At 41.8% G+C, this 16224-nt stretch overlaps 1 protein-coding gene across 3 annotated transcripts in view; it reads left to right on the plus strand.

Moving 5' to 3' along the window:
* The window catches only part of PATJ (PATJ crumbs cell polarity complex component), a 398931-nt gene that overhangs the window by 274196 nt on the left and 108511 nt on the right, over positions 1-16224 (plus strand). For 2 of the 3 annotated variants that reach the window (XM_075557001.1, XM_075557016.1), the window contains exon 31: positions 12909-13001. The exons of the other annotated variant lie outside the window; for it this stretch is intronic. In XM_075557001.1, coding sequence (XP_075413116.1) covers positions 12909-13001 — 93 coding nt within the window. The remainder of the gene's footprint in view (positions 1-12908; positions 13002-16224) is intronic. 3 annotated transcript variants of the gene reach the window in all.

Consider the following 16224-nt stretch of genomic DNA (forward strand, 5'->3'; position numbering starts at 1 on the left):
CAACAACACCTGGCACAGAATAAGTGTTCCATAAATATGAAAGATTTATTTATTAAAATATTTTAATACATTATTGTTCTCAGTATTTAAGTATACTAAAAATATTAGCTATTGTCCTCATTTTAATTGTATAACTCTAAAAGTATTTCTCTAGTTACAAAGGAAGTGGTTAAATCAGTCCTAAAATGTACAGTTAATACTGTAAACACTACAGAATCAATACTGTTACATCAGAAAAATAGCCTGATGCTGTATTAAGCATTGTAATCTGTAAATTTAGAAGAGTGATTTTTAAATAAAGCCGAGTAGTCATATATGTACAATTTAATGAAGGCCAGTAATGTGTTCAAGAACCTTATAATATTTATATCAAATTGGAAGGTTCCATTATTTGTTTTTTATTTATTTATTTATTAATATTTTATATTATCCAAAGATAATTAAACCACATATAAATTTATAAATAAAAAATAGACCCTTTCCTCTCAAAGGGTGTGATTCGGTTGCATCATCGCAATGTGACTTTCATTCTCAGTGGGGTTTCTTGGTTTTAGTTGCTTCTCTAAGCTGTTGACCTCTGGGAATGGTCACCATGTGATGAGCAGCGGCCCTCCTGGGAGTGCCTTGTGAAGTGCATCCATCTGCTCTGGCTGCTTGATCATTTCCTCCTCCTTCCCTAGTTGCCTGTGTAGGTCTTCTGGATAAGCCCATCTCCTCCACGACTGCCTCCTAGACAATGATTCAGCATATTGATAGCCTATTAAAATCACATTCAAATAGATGATCTATAGCCATGTCATTATAAAAGCATAGTGACCAAAATGTAACATAATTGAATAGTGCATTTATTATATGACAGTATTTCATACCTATTCATTTATTCAACGAATATTTATTGAACACTTACTGTGGGTCAGGCGCTGTTCTGGACACCAGAAAGGGACATAGCAGAAGTAGCATCATGAGTTGTACAATAATAGGGTGAATAGACTGCTATTCAATCATTGAACCGGATGTTGAAGGTGTGGGCTTCCATCATGGCTCAACCCGTTTGGCATGAGACCTTGGTAAAGACAGCCTCTCACAGTCTCTCTTTTTTATTAAGCCAAACTAATAACTGGCCTTCCCTACCTTTGTCAACAGCTAGTTATGAGGATTAAATACAAAATAAAATTAAATATACTTAGAAGCTATGTGAATTTGTAAGAGATTAAGATTAGACGGTAAGGCCTTTGGTAATTGCAGTATGTTGGGACAGGTGCATGGCACAGTGATTAAGACAGTAAACTTGGAAGTCAGGCACCGATTCCTAACAGCTGCTCTGCCTTCAATAAAGTGGACTTGTTTAAGCTAAAAAAGCTTTTGTTTTCTTCATTTTTAAAATGGGCTTCAGAACAACAATTCATTAAGTTGATGTGTGAAAAGTACTAACTTATATTTATAAAATGTTCCGCATTATTCCTGGAAAATTGTAATAGATTCTTAGACTTTTTAGATATCTTTATTTTAAAATCTAAATAATAATGGTCTTACATTTTTATAAGAACTTATATTATTATGGCCCTTCCATCGAAGCTACCAGCCTCCAAGATCTTCCATTTTACCACAGTTGTAGGCAACGATTGCCGGTTTGGTTTTTTCCCTGACCAGTTTATATATACACACACAAACACACACACACACACACACACACACACATATATCTCCTCTTGCTCAAAAAAACCTTCCCACTTGGCTATCAGATAAAATCTTTGCTTCTTAGGCTTGAATTAAGGTGTTGTATTTACCTCCACAGCCATATATCTTCTTCATTAATACATAAACATTCTTTGGACACTCCACATATATCTGGTTATATAATCTGTTTATAATCTTTCTTTGAAAGATTACTTTCTGAAATGATCTTCCAAATCGTTCTCTATGATTCAGAATGTATAAAATAAGTATATAGAATTATATGCATAGCATCTGAATTGTAATAGTGCTCAAATAGAAGATATTATTGTGACCGATTCTATTTTACATCATTCACTTTAGTAATGTTTACTCCCTTCATAGTTAAATATTTATCATTCATAAAATAAAAATGACTTTGTCCTTTTGTGATGTCAGCTGAGCCTATGAGAAGGATTAAAATGGGACTAATTTCTCAGTGGTACCCTTTTGTCACCAGTGGTACCCTGGTGGTGCAAGGGTTCTGTGCTCAGCTGCTAACAAAAGATACTCAGTTCTAATCCATCAGCCAAAATAGGAGAGAAAGATTATATAGTGTTGGGGTTGACTGTACTCTGTCACATAGGGTTGCTGTAAATCAGAAATGATGGTAGAGTTTTGTTTTTTCAAGCTAGGCCTCTGAGGTTATGCAGACTTCCTTCATTATCTTGGTGATTCAGACCTTTAAATGGAGATCACCACCCTAGATTGTATGCATGTTCTGCTACCTACTGGGTAATGACCACTATCCAATTGTTAGATTTGAGTCCATTGTTGAAGCCACTGTGTCAGTCCATCTCATTGAGGGCCTGCCTCTTTTTCACTGCTATTCTGTTTTACCAAGATGTCCTTTTCCAAAGATTGATCTCTCCTGATGATACAGCCTAAGTACCTCCAATGAAACCTAAGTCTCACTGTGTTAGTCTGGGTAAACTTGGGAAACAAATCCACAGAGGCCCATATGTTCAAGAGAGAGTTTATCTAAAGGGTAAGTGCACATTAAGAAAGCATCCCAACCCAGTGCTGTCCAAGCCCATGAGTCCAACATTAGCCCATATGTCCAACACCGATCCACAGAGTCCTCCTCCATCTCACAAAACACACGCAATAATACCAACTGCAGGAGGAAAGCTGAATCAGTAAGTGTGCAAGCATCTCAGCGCTGGCAGGACTCTCCACACGGCTGCTTCAGCACCCAGGGCTACATCAGGGTAGGTCCATGTGGCTTCTCCTTAGGGATGCCTCACAGGCAGTGAGCCTTGCAAGCTGAAGCTGGGAACTGACTAAGGCAGCTGCATCCTGGTCCGAACATCAGAAAGCAAGAGACCCGAGAACTAGAAAGGTGAGGCTCACTGAGCCATTTATCTCTCCACCCTTCAGTTAATCCCACATGTGTTTAGTGGCCAGGTTGGCACAATAAACCTTAACTATTTCACTCGCCTTCCTTGCTTCGAAAGGACAAGTTTATTACCTCTTTGCCACTGACTCTGGCATTACCCAATGCTTAGTCCTTGCTTAATAATTGTTGAGTAACTGAACTACAGGAACCAAACCACCTGTAGTTTCTCTGTTGTGCCCATAATGCTTCTTTGTAATTTATATGCTTAATTCTTATGGATTTGGTTGATTTAAAGTTTTTATTGTGAATCAGGTGATGGTTTATAGAGCAGGTGGTCCATTTTCCATTCAACAAGTCATTTACATTTTATTTCAGTTCATCCGCTGCAGCCCTATCAGGGTACCATCACTTGCCTTTCTTCCTCCTGTGGTTACTGTTTCCAGTCCTTCCTTCCAAAACCTCTGTGTCCTTGGGTAAATGCTGCCCTTTTGACCTTCAATAATTTATAATCATTCTAACCTGAGATTCAGACCTGAAGCGTAATAAAGGACCATCTCTTAGGTGTCCCACTATCATGTGTGTAAATACCAGCTTGTTGTCTACAGATGTTGGTTCTTTGGCCAAAGGACTCCTCTGAGTAATTATTCTTCGTTTGATCTGGTTTTTACAAATTCCTTCAGTTTTTGTTTATGTTATGTGATGCTTAATTTTTGTGTCAAGTTGATAACGTCTTACTCTGATGTGAGGGAGGCGTCTCCTGGGGGTGTGGCCAACTTGGTATCTATAAAGAGACATTGCAAAGAACCCCTTTCTTCTTCCTGCTCGCCTAGATCCTGCGTCTGGCTTCTTGGGAGGGCGGCCACCATGTTGCCTGCTAACCTTGGAAGCTGTCAGCAAGGTTGCCTGTCGACCTTTGATCCCTTCAACTCTACCTCCATCGACCTGTGGTTTTCCTGCTTGCTGGTTCATCGTTCCATCAGCTGCATGAGTCAGGAAGGGCCGCCAGCTACCATCTGATCCATGGACTTGAGTTGAACTGGGCTTCCTGTTTCGTGGCTATGTGCACTGCGTTCTTGATATAAATTATTTTCTTATGCATATATTAGTGTTCTGGTTTTGTTTCTCCAAAACACCCAGCCTAATGCATGTGGAAATATGATAATTTCACTGTCATAATTAAGGAACCTTTTTTCTGTATAGGTGATTCTTGGCTCGTGATTTTTTTGGTCAGAGTTTTACATGTCATCCTATTACTTTCTTGTTTACGTGGTTTCTGCTGGAAAAGTCAGAGCTTACTCTTACTGGTTCACTTTGTAGGTAACTTTCTGTGTTTTCCCAAGCTGCTCTCAGAATTCTCTCCTGTCTTTCATTTTAGAAAGTTTGCATATTGTATGTTGGGGTGATTTTCTTTTGGGATCTCTCTTGTGTGGGGTTGTATCCATTTCTTCAATGTGTACCTTCTTGTCTTTCATGGTATCAGGTAAACGTAAACAACTCTTTGATGCATTGCTTTGTGCCTTTTGTTCAGATTTCCTGCTCTGGAATTTCAATCACATATAAGTTATGCCCCTTGAAAGTGTCCCATATAATTATTAGAATTTGTTTGCGGTTTTCTGATTTAGTTTTTTTTTCTTCAGTTGTTCCTCTACCACACTATTATTGAGAGCTCTCTCTTCTAGCTCACGAAATCATCCTTCCATTGCTTCAATTCTGCTTCTTTGCTTTTTCAGTACATTATAAATTTCTAAAATTTCATTACTAATCTTATGAACTTCTGTTCGCTGTTTTTATATTTTTTCTATTTTATTTAACTTGTTAACTTATTCTTAATGCATGTTCCTGAATTCTTCTAAAGCTTCTTCTGTTTTTCTTGGTATTGTCCACAGTTTTCTTAATCTTTTCTCTTAAACTGGCTAAATACAATTCCTTCAAATTCCTAATCAGATAGTTCCAAAATCTTTTCTGAGAAATGTCTTCTTGCTCTGAATATTGTTCATGTGTTCAAACCACTCAATATTGTTTTTTGGTGAACTGAAATTGTCTATTGTCTGTGAGGCATTAAACAAAACTAGGGAGAAATTGCAAAGAAAAATAAGGGAAAGGAAACTAGTGAATGGATAATGTATAAAAGACACAGAAGGAACAAGAAACAGAAAGAATGGATTAAAAAGAGCCAAAAAAAGAAAGCACAACAAAGCCTCAGATAAACAAGAGAGACAACTGGCAGGGTACCTGTTCGGGGTCAGCACCCTCTACAGCTAAGGAGCTCATAGGGTGAGGTCGAAAGGGATGGGACACCACACCACATCTAGAAGGAGTTCCTGCTGACTGATATGTTGTCTGTGGTCAGGGCACCTGACGTGGAAGTAATCTGAAGCTCAGATGGTGACTGAGGTCAGGTGCTTGTTTTCTGAAGGAATTATTTCAGGGCCAGAGAACAACCAAGGGTCAGACTGTAGAAAGAGTAAGGCTATGGAAAGAATTCACTCCCATTCAGCCCTGCAGCAGGCCCAGTGTTCTGTCCATCTACGAGGGAAGGTCAGGCACTTCCAGGCTGTAGAGGTGGTGGTCGGGAGCATGATGTCATTGACTGCTGACTGGGTGAGAATGGATGCTGACCACATGTCTGGTCACTGGGAATATGTGAGGAACTAGAGGATCCAGCTTTCTCTCCACCAGCCACCAGGGTACCAGGTTGCTGCCTGGATAAAATACTGCTTGTAAACATTCCAGATGGTTGCACTGTGTCAAGCTAGGCAACAATTCACCCACTGAGCTCCTTGCACCACTTTTGTTCAGCTCCTTCGCCTAGTAAGTGTTCCATTTATTCTTGTGTCCTTCCCTTGGAAGCTCAAGGTTCCAGGATTTTCATCTGTGTCTTTCTTTTAGCTTCTCCTAGCTCTCTTTTAGAAAGTCTGTGTAGCATGTCTGCCTACTTCACCAACTTTCAAAAAATCCCCCAGATGTCTACTTGATAAAAAACATACAAAGTTAATCACAAGTATTATTTTACCCTTGAAGAATTTAATGGCCTTATAGGGTGAGGGGGGGGGGAGGACATATGTGTCTATTTCTAAGATACATGGTTCCCTGGTGATAAAATAAAGCTTTAGGGGTTCAGAGAAAAATGAATACAATTCCCTAGTAAAGCACTCAGGAAGAAGTGTCATTATAGTTAGTTTCTGATACATATATTGAATTTGTAAGTATCGACATGGTTGTTCAAATAATTGAGGTAGGAATAATAGAAGCAAAAGTACAGAGGGCAAACATTTCAGGGTGTGAAGTGAGAAGAAGAATGTAGGGTATATTAAGGGTAATAATAGGAGATGTATTCGAAAAATAAATTGAGGTCAAATGAGAGACTTGATTTTAAATCTTGGAAGGTTTGAATACCCTGAGTTAGGCACTTGGAATTATCGAACCCTTTTTGAACAATGACACAGTCTTACCCGGGCTCTCGTGCAGGTAGATTAATCTAAAAGGAACACTAAGTGTCTTGAAGTGGGAGGTCCAATTCGGATGGCACTGCAGTGATTTCCAAAGATGTCATGTGGGCTCAAGTGTACTTGATATGTGTTATAGGTCTTTCCAAGCCAGGCTGTATCTTTATAAAAGCAAGAACCATATATGTGTGTATATATACATATATATAACAAATATTATTTCACCCCCCTTGGGAGCCCTGCTTTATTCAGTACTAAATGAGAAAGCCTAGGCCTCATAAAAAATAGATAGATTGATTACCCAGGAGTTTAGTTAGAACAATTTTAGTTTTCTCTGTAATTGTGCACAGCCTTTCTGGAATTTTGAATAGACTCATAAATATGCTCTGACTGGGGTAGAAGAAACAAATTCAATTTGTCACATTTCATGAACTTGGGTGTTCAGTACGAAATAAATAAATAAAAAGACTTTATATGTATACACACACATGAATTTAGGCTGGCAAGGAGACTAATCATTCATCTGTGGTTTTCTGAAGCAGGACTGGATTTAGGTATCATGGATGATAAAATGGTAGCCAATCTGGAGTTTGTTAAAAAACAAAAAGAGCTTTATGTCAGTGACATCAGTTGTTTAGGTTTTTCCAGTGAAATCTTAAATCAATTAAAGGAAACCATTTGTAGCTACAAGTGCACTCTTCTGTCATGGTAAATGAGGAAAGAGGGAAGGGAACACTGAACGGCTCCTGAGCATAACTGTTTTTCCACTCCATCATAAAGTCCTCAATTAGTTTAACCTTTATTGAGAGGCCATTCTCAATCACACCACCAGTGCTGCTCTCAAGATGCCCACTGCCCGCTGAAGGGAAATGATGTGCAAATAGTGAACTTGAGGAGTCTCTGGTTGTTGCAAACATGCTCGGCTGCTATTTTTCCAAAAGGCGGGCAGTTGGAGCCCACCCAGAAGCACCTGGAAAGAGGCCTCGTGAACTGCTTCTAAAGTATCAGACATGGAAAATCCTCTGGAGCACAGTTCTACTCTTGACACGCACAAGGTCACCATGAGTGAGAGTTGATTGGATGGCAACGACTTGGTTGATATGCTGTTGGGGAGGGGTGGGGTGGTGGTGGTTTAAAATAAAGTTTTAAATAACTCATCATTTTTGTAGAGCAGGCCAGGAGAGGAAATGATCCAGTTCCTGACGGTTTACAAAGACTTCTCAGTAGGGATTAAATAGCATTTCTTCCCACTCTTTATAATGGCTGTGTTAAACACATCATTAAGAGCTTCGTCCTTTCCTCTCCTTCATCTATAAAATGGAACTCACAGTGGAATCTACGGACTGTGGTCTTCATGGGAAAAGATCATTCTCCTTGAGCAGCCTTGGCTGAGCAGGCAGCCTGGGGACAGGTGGTTTGAAGACCAGTGAGAGGGGGTGGAGGTCACCCAGTCATCCAGAATAGCTGAATCATCTTGGGAGTTCGTGGCCTCCGTCCATCAGCCAGATGGTCCTCAGACATTGCAGTATAATCGTGCCTGAGAACTCAGGCTTGCTGACCTAGTTCCTTCCCATCATGACTGGTTGCTGGTGAGTGGAGATATTTTCAAGACTACCCCATAAGCCATTCTGTTTGCCAAACAGAATCCACATTCTTCCTTGCTGTGCTTCATTTAAGCATGAACACTCTCAGAATTGTTAGCTCTCTTAGAAAAGTAAACACTAACTCCAATTACTGTTTGACCTGGCCCGCCTGTGTACCTAGATTTTCGCTTCTTCCCTTCTTCTGTGGACTGACCTGGTGAACTAAAAGCAGAAGACATCTTTTGGAAGGGGAGCCAGGTACACTCGAAATGAACATTGCCTCTGGAAGGCAACAGGCTAAGGATGAAAATAAAAGTGAATCAGACAAAGCAAATGAATGGGGAAGAGATGGTGGATTCAAGGATCTTTCCGTCTCACTGACAGATAAATTCTTTACATGTGATTGTAATGCAAACTGCAGTTTTTTTTAAAGTGGTAAATGGTGTAAAATGTTAGATGAGTGGAGAGGAAAGAAAGGTCACCTCTCAGTCAGGGCCACACAGCTGCTGCAAACAGTGGACTGGCACGTAGCAGCGTTTGTGAGGATCGCCGGGGGCTGGACCGACTGGACCCCAGCTCAGCATCACCTAACATAGCAGGAGAAGGGACGGATTTATGGAGTAGGGGACACATTTGAGACATGGCTTAGAATTATAAATTAATCTTCACTGGTGCCGCTAGTTTCAACGTGTGAGATGTGGATGTAGGGGTGGAAGGCATTCTTTTTTAGTTTTTATTCAAATACTAAAGGATGCTTACAATCATTTGGAATTAGACTGCCTCACCATATTTACATTTTCAATGTTGAAGCATCAGCTAAACAATTACTTTTATACCCATTTTAATATTCACTTGCTGAAGATTAAAAAAAATTTAAACCCCCTTAACTTATACCCACAATGTTCGGAAATGTAAAAATAAAGATTTTTGTTAATTTATTTCAGTGACATGTCTCAGGGACAGAGTAGAACTGTCACTTTGGGTTTCTGAGAATGTTAATCTTTTGTTTCTTTGTTTGTTTAATCAGTATTTTATTTATTTATTAAAAAATCATTTTATTGGGGGCTTATACAACTCTCATCATAATCCATGTATACATCCATTGTGTCAAACACATTTGTACATTAGTTGCCATCATCATTCTCAAAACATATGGCTTTCTATTTGAGCCCTTGGTATCAGCTCCTCATTTTTTCCCCTTCTTCCCCGCTCACCCTTCCTTTATAAACCCTTGATAATTTATAAATTATTATTATTTTTTCATGTCTTACACTAATGCCTCCCTTCACCCACTTTTCTGTTGTCCATCCCCCAGGGAGGAGGTTATATGTAGATCCTTGTAATCGGTTCCCCCTTTCCACCCCACCCTCCCGATATCACCGCTCTCAGCACTGGTCCTGAAGAGATCATCCATCCTGGATTCCCTGTGTTTCCAGTTCCTATCTGTACCAGTGTACATCCTCTAGTCTAGCCAGATTTGTAAGGTAGAATTGGAATCATGATATTGGCGGTGGGCGGGGTGGAAGCATTTAAGAACTAGAAGAAAGTTGTATGTTTCATCATTGCTACACTTCACCCTGACTGGCTCGTCTTCTCCCTATGGCCCTTCTGGAGACTGTTAATCTTATCAGGAGCAGAAAACGTTATCTTTTTCCCATGGAAGTGCTGGCTGGTGAGTTCACACTGCTGGTTTGGAGTTAGCAGTCCAATGTGGAGTCCACTCTGCCCCCAGGCCCTCCTGGAGGACTAGGAGTGCTTTATTTAACAAGTGACCTAACGCACGTCATTTTTCTCATCCATAAATTGGATCAAAGAATACAGCCCCATGTAGACTTACCATAGGGCTACATGAGGCAAGGCAAACATAAAGTATCTGCCTCAATAAAAAGCTCAAAATTGTTCGTTGATTTTGTGGTTATATTCATTGACATTTTATACTCCTTTTACCGCATTAATCTTCAAAGCTGCTTGATGGGTTAGTATTTTTAATTTGGTTCTTTTATCTACCTAAGTATGGTATTTGCGATGCATAATTCACTGGTCATGTGATCTCCAGCTTAATTTCTATCATTAAGGTCACATTTTCCAACTACTGAACCTTCCTCATTGCTTCCAAATTCTGCATCCCAGTCACCACGGAGCATCTTGATTGCATGCATTTCAAAGCACAGAAATGGGTAGAATCCCTCACCACTGGCTTTAGTGGTTGGTGCATAAATTGGAATAATATATATCTTGATAGATTAAAGGATCCCTGGTGGGGTTGTGGTTATGAATTGGTCTTCTAGCTACAACGTTGACAGTTCTTAACTGCCAGCCACTCAGCGGACAAAAGACCTTTCTGCTTCTGTCAAGAGTTACAGTCTGGTGGGTGCATAAGCAAATGTGGTGAAGAAAGCTGATGGTGCCTGGCTATCAAAAGATATAGTATCTGGGGTCTTAACGGCTTGAAGGTAAACAAGCAGCCATCTAGCTGAGAAGCAACAAAGCCCACATGGAAGAAGCACACCAGCCTGTGTGATTACGAAGTGTCGATAGGATCAGGTATCAAGCATCAAAGACTCAGAACAAAAAATCATATCCTTGTGAATGGGGGGAAGTGTGGAGTGGAGACCCAAAGCCCACCTATAGGCAATTGGACATCCCCTTACAAAAGGGTCACAGGGAGGAGACGAGCCAGTTGGTGTAGTGTGGCACCAATGAAACATACAACTTTCCTCTAGGTCATTAATTCTTCCTCCCCACCACTATCGTGACCCCAGTTCTACCTTACATATCTGGCTAGACCAGAGCATGTACACAGATGCAGATAAGAACTGGAAACACAGGGCATCCAGCGGAGATGAACCCCTCAGGACCAATATTGAGAGTAGCCATACCAGGAGGGGAAAGGGAAGGTGTGGGGAGGAAGGGGGAACCGATCACAATGACTTACCTATAACCCCCTCCCAGGGGGATGGACAACAGAAAAGTGGGTGAAGGGAGACATTGGTCAGTATAAGACATAAAAAAATAATGATAATTTATAAATTTTCAAGGGTTCATGAGGAAGGGAGGGGAGGGAAGGGAAAAATGAGCTGATGCCAAGGGATCAAATAGAAAATGTTTTGAGAATGATGATGCAACAAATGTACAAATGTGCTTGACACAATGGATGGATGTATGGATTGTGATAAGAGCTGTACGAGCCCCCAATAACATTATTGTTTTTAAAAAAAGGAGTTACAGTCTGACACTTAAAGAACCAGTTACTTCTAATTTGTCCTATAGGGTCACTGTGAATTGGAATTGACTCGATGACTGAGTTTGTTTATTAATCAGTTTTATCTCATAGACTATTACTCTTATTGACAGGATTTTGCTGAAAAGTTGAAATCTTGCAAGAAACCAAGATTTCAACTGAGTCATTGGTTCCAATAGTATTTGCCGAGTGTTTTCCTAGTTCGTGCAAGGCAGTTTCGTAGATACATCCGTTTCGGAAATAAACCAAATAAACACAACTCTTTACCGCAAACACTTTGGAGTCCTCTGCCTTGGTGCAGCATGTCTGTGCCGGAGGTCACAGAATAGCTGGTTGGACAACAAGGACTGGTAGACTCCCATGACTCCCGAGGGCTGTCCTAGCAAATACCACAAAATCGGGGTGGGTTTAAACAACAGAAATGTATTGTCTCACATTCCTGGGGTGTAGGAGTCCAGACTCCGGTTATCAGCAGGGTCATGTTCTTTCTACCCAACTGCTCTGGAGGTAGATATTTTCTTGTCTTTCTTTCTGGGAGTCAATTCTGACTCAATAGTAACTCAGTAGGACGGAGTAGAATTTCCCCTGTGGGTTTCTCAGGCTATGCAGCTTTTATGGAGCAGAACACCCTATCTTTGCTCTCTTAAGGCTCATCTGCAGGGTTTGAAGGCCCTACAGTTAGCAGTTATCACTCCGAACCCACTGTGTCACCAGGGCTTCTAGTTTCTTGTAGCTCAAGGCCCCTGTGGCATTTAGATTCATCTTGATGTGGCGATCATTTGGATGTCTCTCTCTCTTGTTAAAGGACACCAATCAGTTGGGACTAGGACCCACCCTACCCTAGAACAAATTCGAGTTAACTGAGAACATCATCAAAGACCCTGACCCTCTTTCCAAACAAGACGACTTTCATAGGTAATGGGAGTTAAGAGTTTAACTTTCCTCCCTAGGGGACACAGTTTAGTCCCTAATCGTGGCTAAGGTAAAGCTGGACCCCAGGGTTGGTCGATTCAGAGGTCCAGCTTTACCATCAAAGAACCATGTTTCTCCATCTCGTGGTATAGAGGTCCAGCTTTACCATCAAAGAACCATGTTTCTCCATCTCGTGGTATTTGCTTTGTCACCTGCAGTGTGGGCTTAATGCTCACTAAGTTGCTTTCCTTCTGCTTTAGAATGGCTACCCAGGGCTGTTTTGTTTCATGCACTCAATTAATATGAGAGGTATGGACACTTCTTTTACCTCTCCTGTGAAATCAAGGAAGAACCTTCCCTGAAATTACCTACAAACCTCTGAGTCTCAATGGCCCAAATTGGGTCACGTGCCCATGCGTGCCACACTCGATGGGAAAATGAAAAGGCGAGTTAGGTGAGTGGATGGGCTGGCATTTGCCACAAGGCAGTCAGCAGTCTACTTGAGAATGGGGTTCGACCCCCGCACGAGGGCCTGTCTGTAGCCCAGAAGGACTGGATAGCTGACAAAGAACATCGGAATGACGGCTGGAAGCACTCTGATGAAGGATTGTAAGGGTGCTGACAGTGTGACTGAAGAATGACATCGTTGTCATTTTCCTTTTAATGCTCAACAGGATCAAAGTGGCACCGAACCTGCCAGTAGTGAGGAAGATGGCAGCCTCGAAGTGGGCATTAAGCAGTTGCCTGACAGGGCAAGCTCCAGACTGGTGAGAATTATGTATCTTTTTCTTGAGGGTGTACTTTTTGGGGACCACTTTCTGTCCCTTAGAACGCATATCTGTTGCGTTTGTTGTTCTAGGAACCTTGATTCCTGAAATAGGGGGAGCAATCCCATATACCGAATAACCCATTTACTCTTTAAAAAATATGTTTTTAATATGATTTTCCCAACCTTCCTCTAGTTCCTGAACGCTCCCTCCCCTCCCAATTATCATGACCCCAATTCTACCTTGCGGACCTGGTTATACCAGAGGATGTACAGCGGTGCAGTAAGGTTCTGGAAACACAGGGAATCTAGGACAGACGAACCCCTCAACACCAGCGGTGGGAGTGGCGACACCAGGAGGGAAGAGGGTGTAGAAAGGGAGAACCGATCTTGGAGATCTATGTGTAACCTCCTCTCTGGGAGATGGGCAATGGGGAGGCGGGTGAGGGGAGACGCCAGGGAGTGTAAGATAAGATATAATAATTATTTATAAACTAACAAGGGACCAGGGGTGGGATCGGGGAGGGAGGGGGATGGGGAAAAAAGGGGAAACCGAGCTGATTCCAGGAACCCAAGTGGAAGGTGAATTATGAGAATGACAAGTGCAACGAATGTATAAGGGTGCTTTGCTCAATTGATGTATGTACAGACTGTGATAAGAGCCTTATGAGCCCCAATAAAAAGATTTAAAAATATATGATTTTCCCCATTTGTTGTGAGAGTGGGAGATTTCCATCTCAGACCATCACCTCCGTATTCAGCACTTCAAACCACTCATCACACCCCCACCCACTGCCTTCCCCTTATTTCCTCACCGAAGTTAGCGCCTGTCAAACCTCTCAGATGTCTAGTCCGCCCTTTTGTCTTCCCTCCCAGGCCTCCCCACATGGTAACCCCTGAAGTCTGTTCCCTTTAGGATCTTAGGCTTTGTCTTGATTTTTATCCTTAAGGTATCATACAATATGTGTCCTTTTGTGAATGACTGACTTCACTGAGAGCTCTGTCCTCCGGGTCCATACATGCCATGAGGTGCTTTCCTGGTGTCATCAGTGGTTTTTTTCCTAATCATTTTATTAGAGGCTCATATAACTCTTATCACAATCCATACATACATCCATTGTGTAAAGCACATTTGTGCATGCATTGTCCTCATCATTCTCCAAACGTCTGCTCTCCACCCAAGCCCCTGGCATCAACTCATCATTTTTCCCCTCCCTCCATATTTCTCCCTCCCTCATGAACCCTTGATAATTTACAAATTATTATTTTGTCATATCTTACCCCTCCAACGTCTCCCTTCACCCACTTTTCTGTTGTCCGTCCCCCAGGGAGGTCATGTGTAAATCCTTGTAATCGGTTCCCCCTTTCCAACCCACCCTCCCTCTACCCTCCCAGTATCACCACTCATACCACCGGTCCTGAAGGGACCATCTGTCCTGGATTCCCTGTGTTTCCAGTTCCTATCTGTACCAGTGTACATCCTCTGGTCTAGCCAGATTTGTTAAGTAGAATTGGGATCATGATAATGGGGAGGGAGGAAGCATTTAGGAACCAGAGGGAAGTTGTGTTTCATCGTTGCTACATCGCACCCTGACTGGCTCGTCTCCTCCCCGAGACCCTTCTGTCAGGGGATGTCCAGGGGCCTACAAATGGGCTTTGGGTCTCCACTCCGCACTTTCCCCCTCATTCACAATCATCATTGTTCTTTAGCGATGCATATAGGACCCCGGCAGCGCAGTGGGTATGTGTTGGACTGCTAATCACAAGATCAGCAATTCAAAGCCACCAGGTGCTTCACAGAAGCAAGATGAGGCTTTTATTCCCATAAAGAATTATAGTCTTAGAAACCCTCATAGCCAGTCCTACCCTGTCCCGTAGGGTCACCACGAGTCAGAATTGACTCAATGGCAGTGAGCCTTTTCATTGTTGGTGGTGCGCTTGAGTATATAGTGTTCTCTTATGTATATGTACCAAAGTGACTGTATCCATTCTTTTTCTCATGGGTATTTAGGCTATTTCTGTTATTATGATGAAGATGGAGTGTCTGTGTTATCTGATGGGCGTGTCTGCATCTGGTCGTGCTATGGCCCTTACTTCTGTGGGGCTTATGCCCAGCAAAGGGATTGCTGGATCATCCCACTTACTCTTAAAAATAGAGTTCTGCCCTCATCTTCACACTGTCTGTATCTGTGCAAGCAATCTCTTGCTACAGTCCTGCTTAAATCGAGGTCCTGGAGAGGTAGAGCTTGTACAGCCTGCACTTACAGGATTTGGCTATAAGTTCTAGAAAGAAATATTGGCATTTTTCTCTGTTTTAAATGTCTTTAGTCACCCGAGAGGGTCGCCCTGGTTTTATGACCACACATCATGCATCTTACTTGACAGAGTTTGGGAAATGGTTTCTCTTTTTTCCACTTTTAGAAACTACATCCTGGGACTGATTTGGTCCCATGTGAACTGAGTTTTTTCAGGCTGAGGGGAGAGGACATTTCCGTGAGGCTGGGAATTCTAATGAGCTGCTCTAGGAATCCCCTCTGTGGAACCTGAGACGCATGCCATGAAAAAGAATGGAACTAATAGATGATGACAATTGTTCTTGAGAAGCAGGCCCCAGGTCACACTGTCCCCTATCTGAAAGGTAAACTGTGCATTTGGGTTATGTGGAAATAAGTAACATCAGCAAAGTTCAAAATTAAAGCGCCCTCATTTAAAACTTCTGTCTAGTAGTTCTTTTTGACACTGTGGTACTGCTGATAAGTTTGGGGAATGTCTTTGTCTCACATATGAAGACATGGGACTTTGGGGAGGATGGAGGAGGGAGAGGACAAAGGGAGCTGATATCAAGGAGTTAATGAAGAAATAAAATATTGTGGAACTGACTCTGGTAGCAATTGTACAATACTGCTTGATGTGACTGAACTATGGGATGTTATCTATAAGAGCTCCCCATAAAATGATTTTTAAAAGGAAGAAGAAATATGATTTTATAAAAATGCTGCCCAACCCTTCCTTCCCACAGCCCCGCTTCATTCACAGAAAACAAAACCAACAAACTCACCGCCATCACGTTGCTGGTGACTCAGGCCTGTAGGCTAGGGTAAAACCGCCCTGTGCGTTTTGAAAACTGTCACTGCTCGTGAGAGCAGAAAGCACGCCTTTGTCCCAAGGGCCAGCAGACGGTTTTGAACTACTGACCTCACATATCACAACCGAACAAGTAGCCC

This window comes from Tenrec ecaudatus, chromosome 1, assembly GCF_050624435.1.
Source record: "Tenrec ecaudatus isolate mTenEca1 chromosome 1, mTenEca1.hap1, whole genome shotgun sequence".
In the NCBI taxonomy this organism is placed as follows: Eukaryota; Metazoa; Chordata; class Mammalia; order Afrosoricida; family Tenrecidae; genus Tenrec; species Tenrec ecaudatus.